At 38.0% G+C, this 15091-nt stretch overlaps 1 protein-coding gene across 1 annotated transcript in view; it reads left to right on the top strand.

The window, feature by feature from the left end:
* The window catches only part of eif2b3 (eukaryotic translation initiation factor 2B, subunit 3 gamma), a 126667-nt gene that overhangs the window by 52837 nt on the left and 58739 nt on the right, over positions 1-15091 (top strand). Inside the window, exon 4 of the mRNA XM_048602124.1 lies at positions 7433-7522. Coding sequence (XP_048458081.1) covers positions 7433-7522 — 90 coding nt within the window. The remainder of the gene's footprint in view (positions 1-7432; positions 7523-15091) is intronic.

The following is a 15091-nucleotide window of genomic DNA, read 5'->3' as shown; positions in this document are numbered from 1 at the left end:
AGACCTGCTGAGCTTTTCCAGCAACTTTGTTTTTGTTCCAACTATAAAATATGCCTTCTTCACACTTTATCCACCTGTCCTGATACCTTAAGGAACTGGGGTACATGCACACCCGGCTTCCTCTGATTCTTGGTGCATCCCAGGGTCCTACCATTTATTGTGTTTTCCCTTGCCTTGTTTGTCCTGCCCAAGTGTATAGCCTCACACGTATCCAGATTGAATTCCATTTGCCACTGATCAGCCCATCTAACCAGCCTGTCTATATCCTCCTGTAATCTAAGGTTATCCTCCTCACTACTTACCACCTCACCAATTTTTGTATCATCTGCAAACTTACTGATCAGCCCTGCTACATTCAAGTCTAAATCATCACATAAATAGCAAACAGCAAGTGCCCAATACTGACCCCTATGGGATCCTACTGGACACGGACTTCTAGTCGGTAAAACCCTCCTTGGACATCGCCTTCTGCGACCTGCCACTCAGCCAATTGTGGATCCAATTTGCTAAATTTCCCATGGGCTCCCACCTTTGTTATCAGTCTCCCATGCAGGACCTTAACAAAACCCTTGCTGAAGTCCCTACTTCATAAGTATTGCTCTCATCTACACCTGATCACTTCAAGAAGTGCAATCAAGTTGGTCAGACATGACCTCACTTTAAGAAAAACTTGCTGACTGTTCTTGATTAAGCCCTGCTTCTCCAAATGCAGATCAGTTCTGACTTCAGAATTGCTTCCAATAGTTTCCTCACCATCAGATTTAGACTGACTGGCCTGTAGATTCCTGGTCTATCCCTTCTTCCCTTCTTGAATCATCTCCAGAATAATTTCTAAATCTCTAGACTTTGAAATACCTACTCACTGTCTTTGTTGTAGCTATAGTCGTCCTGACCCTAACTTAGTGAAGCTGGCTCATTTTTTTTTTAGTTTTGCTGTACTTATATTTTTTTTTTCTGTGGCCTCCGTTAATTCTACATGTGGAGCAATCTAGAAGGAGAGATCATAGTTTTGGGGTAAGGGGTATCAAATTTAAAACAGATGAGGAGAAATTACTTCTCTCAGAGAGTCTTGAATCTGTGAAATTCACTACCCCCAATGCCAGGACATTGAGTAAATGTAAGGAGGAGATAGACAGATTTTTAATTAGCAATGGGTTGAAGGTTTAGGGAGAGTGGGCAGGAAAATAGAATTGATATTGAGATGAGATCAGCTATGATCATATTAAATACTGGAACAGGCTCGAGGGGCTGAATTCCCTACTCCTGCTCATGGTTCTAGTTCTTATGTTCTTATGTACAGTATTAGGATCACTGTGCAGTCTTGTAACTAATTCATTCCAGTTTCCTGACAAAATGAACTTAAACCAATATGATGTCCTATTCACTATGCTGTCGATTGTTGTGTATATTTTTCCATTTGGGGTACTGTTCAGTCAAAGTCCATCAATTTGCTGCTTCCAAACTGACCAAATTACAGCATCTGTTCTTCAGAGATCTAGTTGTGCATCTAGATAAGCACTTATTTATCTGTCGTGCATTATTTTTTACTTCCTCTGTTTACATTTGTTGTAGTATTGGGCAGGTCCACTGTACTGTACACCTTGATAGTTAAATTGGCTGTCAAACTGAGAACATTTTTGGACTGCGTCAAATCTAAATCATAAAATGGTTAGAACACAAAGTGGCCGATTGGCCCATCTGCATGCTGGCTCCCTGTTAGAGCTAGTTCCCCCCCCTCCACTGCCTGTCTTAGTACCCCTTCAAATTGTTTTCTTCAAATAATTATCCAATTCCCCCTTGAAAACCCTGGTTAAATCTGCCTCCACCGCGCACTCAGACAGTGCATTCCAGATCCTAACCACAGACTGCATTTTAAAGTTTTTTCCTTATGTCATTTTGGTTCTTTCCCATTCAGCTATAATCAGTCCCTTCTGGGTCTCAATGTTTCCTTTCTATTTTATCCCTATCTGTTCAAACCAGACTTCTCATAATTTTGATCAAAACATTGTTTTGCAAAAAGTTCGCATTAACTTCCTTGTTTTTGTACTTGTTGCCCCATGTAGAAAGCCTAGAATCTTGAATGCTGTATTAACTATTTCGAACCTTGAATGCTGTATTAACTGTCCTGCCACCTACAGAACTTTGTGCACATGTTCCCAAATCCTTTTGCTGACTTTCCCCCACACCCTCTCCATAAGGAATGTATCCAGTTAATTTTGGCTTTGATTATTGTTTCTAAAAATTTCATGTGACTGAGGTTAAACTGACTGTCGTGTATTTGCTGGGCTTATCATTGCACCTTTTTTTTGAACAAAGGTGTAACATCTGTGATTCTCTAGCCTTCTGGTACTACACATTAACTTAAAGAGCCTCGGATGTTGGTACCATCATAATCCTTTGGATGCATCACATCTAATCCTGGGGTGACTGAGCAGCTTCAAATTTATCCAATCTTCCCAAAATGTATTTATGAATTTTTAGTCCATATAATATCTTATCTAGTTCCTCATTCACTATGACATTGTCACGACTCAGGATAGAATACTGGAAATCATGCCCTGCTATTCTTGAAGTTGTCACAAAAGTTAAAATATTTTAAAGAAATACATAAAATCCCTAAACTACCCGATTTTCAGACCCAGGTTGGTAGAAAACATGGACCAGGTTCCTGTGTTTAACATCAATCACTATTTATTACAAGTCATTAAATCTAGCTGCAGGTAATCAGATTAAACTAAATAAAATAAACTCTACAGATCAAAGCCCTAAACCCTTTGTTAACTCTTCCTTACATACCTATGGACAGACAACCATATACAGGAGGAAAAGAAACATATAGGCAGAGGGAAAACAGTTCTGTAATCTTTGACCAAAGACCTGTTGGGTTTGTTCTTGCTGGTTCAAATGTTTATCCTTAATCTTTTTTCCCGAATGTTTCCCCTGGCTTTCAAGAGACGCTGGGTGGCTGGTTCTTGTCTGGAAAGTCTTCAACATATCCAATTCAAAGTCACAACATGCATTAACTGCTAAAGGAAAAAGAAGCTGGTTTTCTTCTGGTTAAAGTGGATTACTACAGAGAAGAGAGGGGACTATTTTGATTGCTACAAATCTACTGGTTTCTCTTCTGGTCTGGCTTGCTCAGTGTCCAAGCTGTTAAGCTGACTGGCAATCTTGCAGGCAGAAGGCATTTATTGCTGATAATTGGTCCCAAGAAGGTACTTATTGCTGATTATTGGTCCCAAGTTTGCAAACCAATCAAGTTTCATTTGTAAGTGACTCCTTACCTCCAGATCATCTGCACCATTGCTGGAACCCACAGCTACACAAACAGAGCTCAAAGTAGATGTCCAATTCTTTACTTTCAAAACATGCAGCCATTATTGTAACTCCCTGGTTTAAAACAGTTCTTTCTTATTTAAGGCCAGGTTTTTAAAAAAGCAGAAAAATAAAAAGGCATTGACTTATCACTTTGCATCAGTCTTTGCTAAGATGATATCAAAGTACTTCTTTAGTACTCAACCATGCTCCTTGCCTCCATCTTTATGGACCTTAACTGATTCCACCCCTTTTACTACCCTTTAATGTTAGTTGCTAGCCTCTTCCGATACTCTCTTTCTGTTATTTTGTTGTTTACTTCCCTTCTGAACTTTCAGTATATGGCCTGATTCTCACTTGCATTATCAATTTGACCTATTTTCTGCTTTATCTTACTCTTGAACTCTTGCGCATCCTAGGAACTTTTACTTCGACTACTATACTCGACCCCATCATGAATGTGCCTTGACTATATCTAAGTCACCATATCTTTAACAGAGCAATAGGCTGCCTTCTTTTTTTTTTGCCTACTAAACTTTGATTCCAGTTTACCTGGACCAGATCTATTCCCATACTATTGAAATTGGCCCTTCCCCAAATTATTGTTTCTACTCCAGGGGATTGCTCCTTGTTCATTTCCATAGCTAATCTGAAACCTATGATCGTAACAGTCACTGTCAACAAAATGTGTTCTTATTGCAGCCTTCCAAGCAGTTTCAATCACCGTAACATGTCACAAAGCAAGATAGAAAAGAAAGTCTTCATTAGTGACGCACCTTTATCCAGCTAGACAGTGGGGCAGAGAAAAAGTTGGTGACCCTTCATCTGAACAGATCTGATGAAGCACCACCAACCTGAAATGTTAACTTTGTTTATCTTTCTGCAGATGCTGCAGACTTACTAAGTATTCCTACCATTTTCTGCCTTTATTTCTGAAAGCTGGGATCGCAATCCTACATTCGGGGAATAAAGTGAAAAATTAGATTTAGAAAAGTAAAGAAAGTGTTTTTCAATGGCGTAATAATCTGAGACATTTACTCCAAGGGCATATGGACTGAATAAACTGGATATTAACTTCAAAAAAAAAAACAGAAAAATTTCTGTGAATTTATCTAAAGCATTTCCTGTATCAGCAGATTTAATTCAACAGTTCAATTATTTCCCAGCTCTCTCAATTGTATTTTATTCCCACAAATGTCTACATTTACACAAATTATTATGCTCCAAAACTTTGTTTGTCAAAAAATAGTTCTTAGTGATTTCACTGTAATTGATGTTAGTTGGTTAAATATGGCCCTGGAAATCAGTGCAAAGAAGTTCCTAGTGTTCTAGGACCTGCTACCTTCAGCTGATTCATGGTTGACTTTTTGTCCAAAGTGAATGGGTACATTGATTGTGCAACATTCAGCAATATTTGCAACTCCTCAGATACTGAAGTGGTCTGTTTCTATATGCAACAATATTCAGGCATGGGCTGACAAATGCCAGGCAATGACCATCTGCAACAAGAGAGAATCTAACCATTGGCCATTTAATGGCATCACCATCAGTGAATCCTCCACTTATTAACCTTCTGCGGATTATCATTCATTGAACAGTGATCTGAACTGACCACATAAATGCTGTGGCCACAACAGCAGGTCAGAAACTGATACTTCTGCGACAAGTAACTTGCCTCCTGAATGCCTGATCCCTGTCCACTATTTACAAGTCTGAAATGTGATAGATAACTCTTCACTTATAGTGTCATAGAGATGTACAGCATGGAAACAAACTCTTCAGTCCAACTCATCCATGCTGACCAGATATCCTAAATTAATCTAGCCCTATTTGCCGGCAGTTGGCTCATATCCCTTAAATTCTTCCTATTCATATACTCATCCAGACGCCTTGTAAATGTTGTAATTATACCAGCCTCCACCACTCCTTCTGGCATTTGATTCCATATACACACACCCTCTGCATGAAAAAGTTACCTTTTAAATCTATCCCCTCTCACAATGCCCTCTAGTTTTGTACTCCCCTGCCCTGGGAAAGAGACCTTGACTATTCATCCTATGCTTGCCCCTCATGATTTTATAAACTTGTATAAGGTCACCCCCTCAGCCTGTGACACTCGGGGTGGTGGGGGGGGGGAAATCCCTAGCCTATTCAGCCTCTCCCTATAGCTCAAACCCTCCAACCCTGGCAACATGCTTGTAAATCTTTTTTGCACCCTTTCAAGTGTCATAACATCCTTCCTATAGCAGGGAGACCAGAATTGAATGGAGTATTCCAAAAGTGTCATAACCAATATCTTGTACACCACAAAACAACCTCCCAACTCCTTTACTCAATGCACTGACCAATAAAGGCAAGCATACCAAACACCTGCTTCACTACCCTGTCTACCAGCAACCAGCTGTAAATCTGTACCCAAGGTCTCTTTGCTCGGCAACACTCCCCAGGCCTTGGATACGTCAGCTTCGACACATTTGAGAAGCTTGTCGCCATGTAAGACAAAGCAAGCCATTTGATTTCACCCCTCCACTACCTTCAGTGTTCTCTCCCTTCATGAGTGTTATTTATTGGTAATTGTGTGTCCCATCTAAAGATGCACTGCAGTAACTTACATGTCTCCGCTGATGGCAGCTTCCAAATGTGCAGCCTACACTGAGAATGACAAGGCAACAGTTGCATGGGAATTGCATCACCTGCAAGTTCTCCTCCAAGCCATGCATCATTCTAACCTTGGACAATGTTACTGTTCCTTTTCTGTCTTAGAGACATCTAGGATTTTGACTCAAACAGCATTGTATGTGTACCTGAACACCAGAGACTGTAGGGGCTCAAGAAGGCAGGTCACCATTACATTCTCCAGGGAAGTTCTGAAGGGGCAATTATTAGTCGCCTGGTCAATGATACCCATTTACCACAAACAAAGAAAGAAGAAGAAAGTTTGATTTAGAATTTTTGTTATGTGTCTACTAAGCATTCTCCACTCCTCTGTCATTTCAGTATCTTCAGGATCAAAACCTACATTCCTCAACGTTTGTTGAAGTATGAATATTTGATTATCAGTGTTATTCTACATTTTCAGTGAAACTGTCTGGTTTTCATTGTTTGTTGAAGCATTTCATTTCATTATCAAATGCATTAGAAGTTCTTCCTCCTTGAGAATATAGAGAGATTTCTTCATGGTCCCACTGAACTGTTACTTTTTTTTTGTTTTTCAAAAAGTGTTTTGATTCACTCGTTCTTTCCAGAAGAAAAATTCTGGATCAGGTGGCTCATTTAATAGTGACTCTCATACTTTGGTGTTTGCACAACACATTGAAAATGGGTTTTTCTTCCCCCCCACGTTGTTGCACCACGATATTCTTAAACCTAGGATCTATTATTTTGGCTAATGCCCTATTTTGGCTCTGACTCCTAATTATGATGAGAATTAAGGATGAAATTTTCTTTAGCAACTAACGTTTTCTTTACATGCAGCACTTGCTCTTGCATTCGATTGCTCTGTTCACTTCTTGCCCTTGCCTCTTTGTCTTCCTGTTTTCTAATTAATGCCAGATAATCTCTATCAACCTTTTGCTGTAACATCTTCATTTTCCTTTTTTCTGCAACCCCTGTTGCTTTTCCTCACCAAGTAAAAATGCATAGTGTCTCTGAATATAACTTGCATAAAACAAAAATGAGGAACAAAACAAATTAAATATGAAAGGAGGCTTAGGCTTTATGAAAAAATTGTTGCACTTTTTTTTGGTACCTGTGGTTGAGGTTGGTTACGCATTGCAGTACCAGTGGGGATACAGTACAGATGGGACTTTTTCTTCTATATATAGTACTTTGCACTTGTAGAAGGTGGTGCGTCAATATTTAAATACCTTAAATTACCTTTTCATGATTCCTATTGCTAATTGAGTCAATTGCAACTTTATGTTAATCTAGTACCACGATGATATTAAAATATGATAATAACCTATTGCTTAGACTTTGGAATTTAGCAGCCGCATGGAGGTTCGGTAACACTGTAATGAAGTGACTTGGTTTCCTGAGTTTGTGGAACAATACTGCAATGAAGTATCGATGAACAGTTTGTAAACATAGGTTGCTAATTGCTAATTTTTCATTTCAGATATCCTAAAATACACATAAAAACTGCACTTGTGGATGCCCATCTGTACTGCATGAAAAAATGGGTTCTGGACTTCCTTGTGGAAAACAAGTAAGGGATTATACCATTCTTGCACAATTATCTCTGCAATGTGCTTGAAACGTTAGTTATAACTTAAACACTTCAAATGTACTTACAACGGAAAGCTGTAAAATGTCACTAGTGAATGTCAGGGAAATTGACTTTAACTAACTTGAAATTTTGCTCTCAAAATGTATTCCTATATCTAAACTTCAGTACAGTAAGGAAATGTTCATATTGATGAAAGGATGTATTAAGTTTCAAGTGGTTTTGGGAAATTCTCTGCTCTGCTGCCAGACCACTTAATATTTCAACTTTGGTACCAGGTTATCAAGACAAAACCTAATTTTGTAGTAATAATGTCATAAATGGCTTTGTCACAATAATATTGACCCTGTGATAGTATAATAACTTGCCCCAGCTTCCAGTTCAGAGGTTTATTGTTTAAAACCTCACTTCATGACTTGACTGCATAATCTAGGCCAGGGATTCTGCCAAATATTTGGAGTTGGGCGCTTCGATGAAACATTGACTGCCGTTGAGCACCAAGTGGCAACAGCCTGTGAGCATCGGGGCGGCACGGTGGTTAGCACTGCTGCCTCACAGCATCAGGGGCCTGTGTTCAATTCCCGCTCAGGCAACAGTCTGTGTGGAGTTTGCTCATTCTCCCCGTATCTGCGTGCTCCTGTTTCTTCCCACAGTCCAAAGATGTGCAGACTAGGTGGATTGGCCATGCTAAATTGCCCATAGTGTTCAGGGATGTGTAGATTAGGTGGGTTTGGGGAATGGGTCTGGGTGGGATTCTCTGAGGGTCGGTGTGGACTTGTTGGGCACACTGTAGGGATTCTATGAAATGATCTATGATCTCTCCTTTTATTTATAGTAGGCCTGGTCTAATTATCCAATCTTGAATGTCTGCAGCCGGTCCTAAAAAAGTAACAGGAAAGTAATTTTTTTATGTAGAAACCCTCTGGATTGTACAGCTTTCACTCCTGTCACCATCGGGTCTCTGAACCCCTCCCTGCTGCTCTCTCATGCATCTGCTTCCTTCTGCTCTGACAGGAATTCCCTGTCCCCACTCTCAAACCTGCAGACTCGGTAATTTAAAAATGGCATTATGATGACAAAAAATTTGGGAAGCATTGATCTGGGCATCTGAACAGAATTGAAGTGGTGCACCCACAGAAATGTTGTTTTACCAACGACTTATCAGACTGTTCAGGTAGCCATAAAGATCAAAATGCATTTTCTAAATTTAATATTGATTAGTTAGTTTCAGAAGTCATAATTGATACTCATGTACTACTTATTTATGCAAGCTTTGAAACATGTAAAAGATCCGAGATGAATAGGCAGTTGAAATGGGCCAGTCTTTTGACACGCAACGTCAGCTGTCAGCTTAAATTATTTCAACTACTATTGAGAACTAGTCTTCTGTTTTAAATAATTAGTTGATCCACAGGTTTTAAGGGTGAATTCAAACTGGGACCTTCTGTGGTTGAAAAATTAGTAGCCCTCAAGACACCTTTTTCTTTGTGCTAGAGTGTATTGACTGAACAGCTACAAAGCTCTTACCACCCCTCAGTGCCGCCTGCTTCCCCTTTATATTTACACATGTTTGATCAATTAACCTCAGTCAGTAGCTTACTTCTTGCAATACGAACAGATTCCCTCCTCTTTGAATAAAACTTTAAAAAGACATAGAACAATCCTTGAGCAGAAAATAATGAATGATAAACAGAACTTTTTTCTATATTGTAAGTTTTTTAATACAATCTGACATGTTTATAATCCATTTTTATGCAAACAAAAGCATTTATAACATCTTTAATTAAAAAAAATGAACTGAAAATACGTTTTTCTTTATATTCTTACAACTCCTCATCACCAGATACCCCTCTTTGAGGATCTCCAATAATTTTTTGGAAAAAGCACTTTTTTTTTTGAGCAACAGTCTGTCTGGTAGACCTGCTTTAGTTTTGAAATCCATTTCTTTCTAGCACTTACTTTATGCTGCAGTGTCAATCCTGAAATTGGTTTCAGTGTCACCCCTTGTCAAATGTACATTATCTCAAAGAGAGCAGTTATCCACTTAATTCTTAACAGAAAGACTTTTCTTAGGGTGCACCTTGCATAGAATTACTTCTAAAATCTTGGATAAAAACACTCCTGCACTTATAGCTTCTATTAGTGCCAATATTTCAATAGCTAAGGTACATTTTTCTATCCTTTTATTTTCTTGGGGCTTCCCAGAGCAACCAACAGCATCTAATATTCTTTTCCACTGCGATTGCCATTCTCAAATGGCCATCTGGAAGACGATGTCTGAAGCATCAATAAAAGCACTTGCTTTACATCTTCAGGATTACACCAGGGTGGAGACTTGAGTTTACATTTTTCTGAACTTAATTTCTTTAATGTTTCGTTGTGATTTTGTGATTCTATGATTTCTTTCAACACTTCTTCAATGATAGCATGCTTCTTCACAATGCTCACTTCTAATACATTATTATTGGTAATGGATCGAGTCTGAGTGCATAACTGTTTTAACTATCCGATCAAAATTCTTCACCGATCTGTTTCTTCCCTAGATGTAAAATCATCTTTTTGCGAGGACTGGATCTGATTTGTTAGGATGCAGTTAACACTTTCCAAGAAAGTTTGTTGATCCAAAGTCATTGCTGATTTATTCTGCTTAATATTTAAATATCTCTTTCATATCTTAAACTTTTGTATTTAAAGCCTGACTTTCACTTTGAATTCCCTTTTAATTTTATCTACCGCACAATACTCAAAATCCCTGGAACCCTCCCACGAAAATCATGCCTGTTAGTTTCATTATGTGATGATGATAGAACATTGCTGGATCTGCTTTGTGCTGAATGGAGCTTATGTTCATCAAGACTAATCTAAATATCAAAGAGAAATATCAAAGCCTTGCTGCATCGTTCAACCTATAAACACACTTGTTTAATTTCCATACCTTCCCTTCTATCTCACCTTCTTTAAATTATTTCAAGAATGCTTCTATTTGAAACTTTTCACCTTGTAAAAATGCCACTTTTGTATTGATTGACCTACATTCCCAAGAGTGAGTTGCTAACAGAGCTAAGATGATCACCAAATTTGTCTTCAAAACATCGAGTTATCTGTCTGGCTCTAGCCTTGCACATCCCATCAAGAAGCACTTTATCTGTGCATATCCACCTGTATGATAAGGCTGCCTTCCCCAATCTGGTACATTGGTGTATTAACTAATTGTTCTTAGCTAATGTTTTGGCCTCTTTGATACAAATTCCTCTATTTTGTATGTAGCCCATGCCAGGGCAAATGTTAATTTGATACTTGGTTCATCAGTAAAGTTTTATGAATCATTTCATCTATCACCAAGTGATTTTTTTCACATATCCATTACTAAAGGGATTTTCAGCTGCTGTGTTCATTGCCACACTATCCAAATGCTCACCTGTTCCTAAATTAATTAATGGCAAATTCCCTTCATTGTCCATTAGGAATTTAGCTGGTGCCCAAGACTACCCCCCATCCATTTTTCCATTACTTTATTCACATTTTCTCTTTATTATGTGTTGTAGCCTAGAGAAATCTAATTGCTGTGTCTAAATGCAAGATGATTTTTTGCCCTTTGTTGCACACTTTCAAGTTGATTGCTACAAATTTGTTAAAGTCTCTAGCTATGGGAATTTCAATTGCGTGATGTCCTGCTATATTTTTGACAGATATCACATTTCTCACTGATCTCTTCTGCACGTTTAGTGTACACATTAGCTCATACTCCTTCATCATTCAGTTGTGAGCTGATGGATGGGAAAACTGTCAATGTAGTTTTGAAATATTTAGCTTTTACTGCCCCCTCCCCCCCAAACTCTTACCTACTGATACCAATAACTCCTGCCTAATTGTTTGTTTAGAGAAGTCCAGTCTTGTTAATGGAATATACTCTGGATTGTGTAAATTTGTAAATTCAACCGATTTTGCAAAAGCAATTGCTTTGTCATGCTCTATGTAAAGTTTAATTTGTGATTTTTCAAGGCATGGCCTGCTCAATGAAAAGAGTATTTCAATTGCAATTGTTTGTGCTGCTAATGTCATTATCTCCAGGTAGTTTACAGGGAATCACCACTTTTTTGGGTGGCTTCATTGTGATGTTATCCCCAAAACTAAATTGGGTAGAACTGTCAAAATTCTTCAACTTATTTCAGTCATTCAAGAATCTTTAGAAGTGCATCCAGTGTTCAAAGCCACATATTTTTTAAAAATTCATTTACGGAATGAGGGCGTTGTTGGCAAGTCTTTATTGCATATCCCAGAGGGCGTTAAGAGTCAACCACATTGCTGTGGGTCTGGAGTGACATATAGTCTAGAGCAGGCAAGGATGGCAGTTGCCTTTCCTAAAGGACATTAGTGAACCAGATAGGTTTTTCCAACAATGGATTCATGGTCATCGTTAGACTCTTAATTCCAGATTTGTTTTTTATTGAATTCAAATTCTACCGTCTGCCATAGCGGGGTTTGAACCTGGGTGCCCAGAACATTACCTGGATCTCTGCATTAACAGTCTAGTGATAATAACAATAGGTCATCACCTCCCTAAAGGAGTTAATGAGTCCACGATGAAAACATTTTCATGACTGGCTGAAGCTCCTTGTAACTATTATAACTACAATTCCCTTTTTCAGATGAGTATCACAATCTCCTCCTTCCAAACCTTGCATGAAACGTTTAATTTCAAAATCATTATTCTCCTATTTAGATAATTCATTGTATAACCATGTTTTGCATCATATATAAAATACATGGTTTAATGTGCTTGGAATTCATTCTTCTGTCATGGGTCTGTCGCTCTTGTCATCTATTATAATTGCCAAATGTATCTCTGTTCCTACTCTTTATTTGGTTCTGATTCTCCTTGCGTACAGACGCTTGGGGCCTATATCTGGGTGGCTTTACAATGCTGCCACCATTGAATCCTCAATTTTTTGTTTAACTGTTGGCTGTCCAACTTGAACCATGAATACCACTGGGAATTGATGGTTTTTCAATTTTTTTAAAGACTTCATGCACTTGATTCAAAACTAAGTTGCTTTCCGAAAATCTAATCCAAGTTAACACTAGGCATCTCTCACCATTCAACATTTCAGCACAGTAAAGGCAAGCACTGAATTTGGCATTTTTGAATAGAATTGTTTTAATCTTGTATGTAATCTTTCAAATTCGGTTATGTATTCTTCTATTGAATAACCATCCGAGTTTTTAACTTTATCAAAGATTGTCCATGCCTTGTATGTGTTTAACAGATCATCTTTCGTATAAATTTGTTAATATAATGTTAACAGATTTATCCACACCTTCCTTAGAATATGGAGATAGTGCAGGAAAACAATGTTAAGGTACATGATCAGCCATAATCTGGAAAGGCAAAATAGGTTTGAGAAACTGAATGACCTATTCCTCCTCTTAAGGGCAAGCAATTCAAGAAGGCAGCTCATCATCACCTTCTCAAGGTCAACGAGGGATGAGCAATAAATGCCAGCCAGCCAGCCAGTGATGCCCAAATCCCACAAGAGAATTAAAAATAGCTTAAAGTTTCCAACCATGTTGATAACACTCCAAATAGACGAGCACTGTAATAAAGCAAACTACGCGTGCATTCTCTTTGTGTGTCAATAGAAATGGATTTCATTCCATGCACTTGCATAAAGATTGTTTATTGTTTTCCACAAACTCCATTACATTCAATGAAGCATTATAAATCTCATTTAGGCATTAGCTAAAATAATGTACCCATGAAAGATCCATAACACTTTGTGACAAATGGAAATTTTCAATGTCACACTTACAGAACAAAACGATTTTGAAAAAAGCAATTTCCGTTTCACTTTCGCAGAAGCAATCCAAGCAGCACAAGAAACATCTACTCGTTCTCAGCTTTGTATTTTGATCTAATCACAATGCCAGGTGCACCCAGCTTCCCATTAGCAGCAGAATAATGCATAATGTGATACAATGTTTCCGTCCATGTAAAAGAATGGCTTAAAATCTTCGGATCTGGGGCGAAATCCTTATTTTTGACTTTGATCTCACTAAAGGGTTGGAATTCTTACTTCTGACCTTAATCAAACAAATAAAATCTACCTTCTTCTGAGCGTACCCTTTTGAAACAGTGCAGTAGGAAATATGCTGGTAACATAAACTTTAAGAATTACAAATGGCCAATTGGATCAATAAATCCGTCACTTTACATGATCTTAACGCCACCTCCACCCAACCACCTCCTCTCTATATCCATCAATCCCAGCATCTCCTGAGACTCATGTGAATTGCATATTGGAACATATTACTCGCTTCAGTGTGGTAACTTGCTGCATAATGTCAAGATTGTGAAATACAGGCTTTGTACTTCCAAAAAGGTTTGCAATAACAATATTTGACTGTATTTTGTTTTTGCAACCATTCATTCTCAAATAACTGTCATAAGAACATTATCCTATTACCATTATAGCTATAAAAAAACATTGCTGGGACAGCGAACTCAAGTGAACGTTGTTAAGTTTTGATTTCTTTTTAAAAAAAAATATACTATTTTCTCAAATAGATTTACTTAGACCTAAAAAAGTGATCCCGTCTCTTAGAAACTATCCAGTAAAGTATCTTTCCAAGTTTTCTTTTTGCTGTTAATGTAAAATTGTACAGAAATAAACTTAACTATACAAATGTATATTTAAATTCCAAAATTTTAGTAACAATAAAAGCAGTCAGAATGAAATATCTCTTTAATAAGACCAAACATACGGTATGCAGATGGCAGCTAGATATTCAAGCTCTGAAACTGCTTTAGAAATTTGTTTTTATGATTTCTTGAAATGCATCTTTGAGACAGCTGTATTTGGGCCACCAGTTCCAGCATCAGATTTTGCCAAGCCCTCCTGGGCTTAAAGACCGTGCCAGGAAACCTATGTGTCAGTTGCGATATAAAGGAGTGCTCAGGGAAAAGTCAATAGTTTAGTCTGGGCTCCACCTTAATATAAATCTAACAGGGCCTCCTTGTAAGGTGTTCATACAGTAAAACAGAAATCTGCTTGGCCTGCACAAAAAAAGGTCAAATTTGCATAAAACATATTCAGGAGGGTTTGCAAACCTTTAACACTCAGTCTTAGCAATGTGCCTCCAATTGAGATGGGTTATTTAGGAAATATGAAATTTGTCTTGCTATACCTCCAGGATAACTTTATATGCTTTGTTACACCTGGTGTATAGAAGACAAAAGCAATAGAAAGCTGCAATTCTCTCTTTATTTGAACTAAGGAAATAACCCTAAAATGTCAGATTTATAGTAATTTCCAGTGATTGGATTGTTGAGTTTAAAGCTTTGAAAGGCAATATCTAGGTAAGTATAATAAGTGCGAAATATTACTTTTAAAGTCTCTACTTCTGAGGCATTGCTGTGGGGAATCGCTGATTTAGTGTGTTCCTTTGGTTTCCTGCAATTGCATAAGGTTCTCATTTGTGTTACTAATACAAAGACAAGGAAACTCAGGACAAGGCAACAGGGATACTACTTAGAAAGACAGAATCCAGAGA

The sequence above is a fragment of the Rhincodon typus genome, chromosome 10 (assembly GCF_021869965.1).
Source record: "Rhincodon typus isolate 14 chromosome 10, sRhiTyp1.1, whole genome shotgun sequence".
Lineage (NCBI taxonomy): Eukaryota > Metazoa > Chordata > Chondrichthyes > Orectolobiformes > Rhincodontidae > Rhincodon > Rhincodon typus.
The sequence above is the reverse complement of the archived record's forward strand: the minus strand, read 5'-3'. Positions and strand labels throughout refer to the sequence as shown.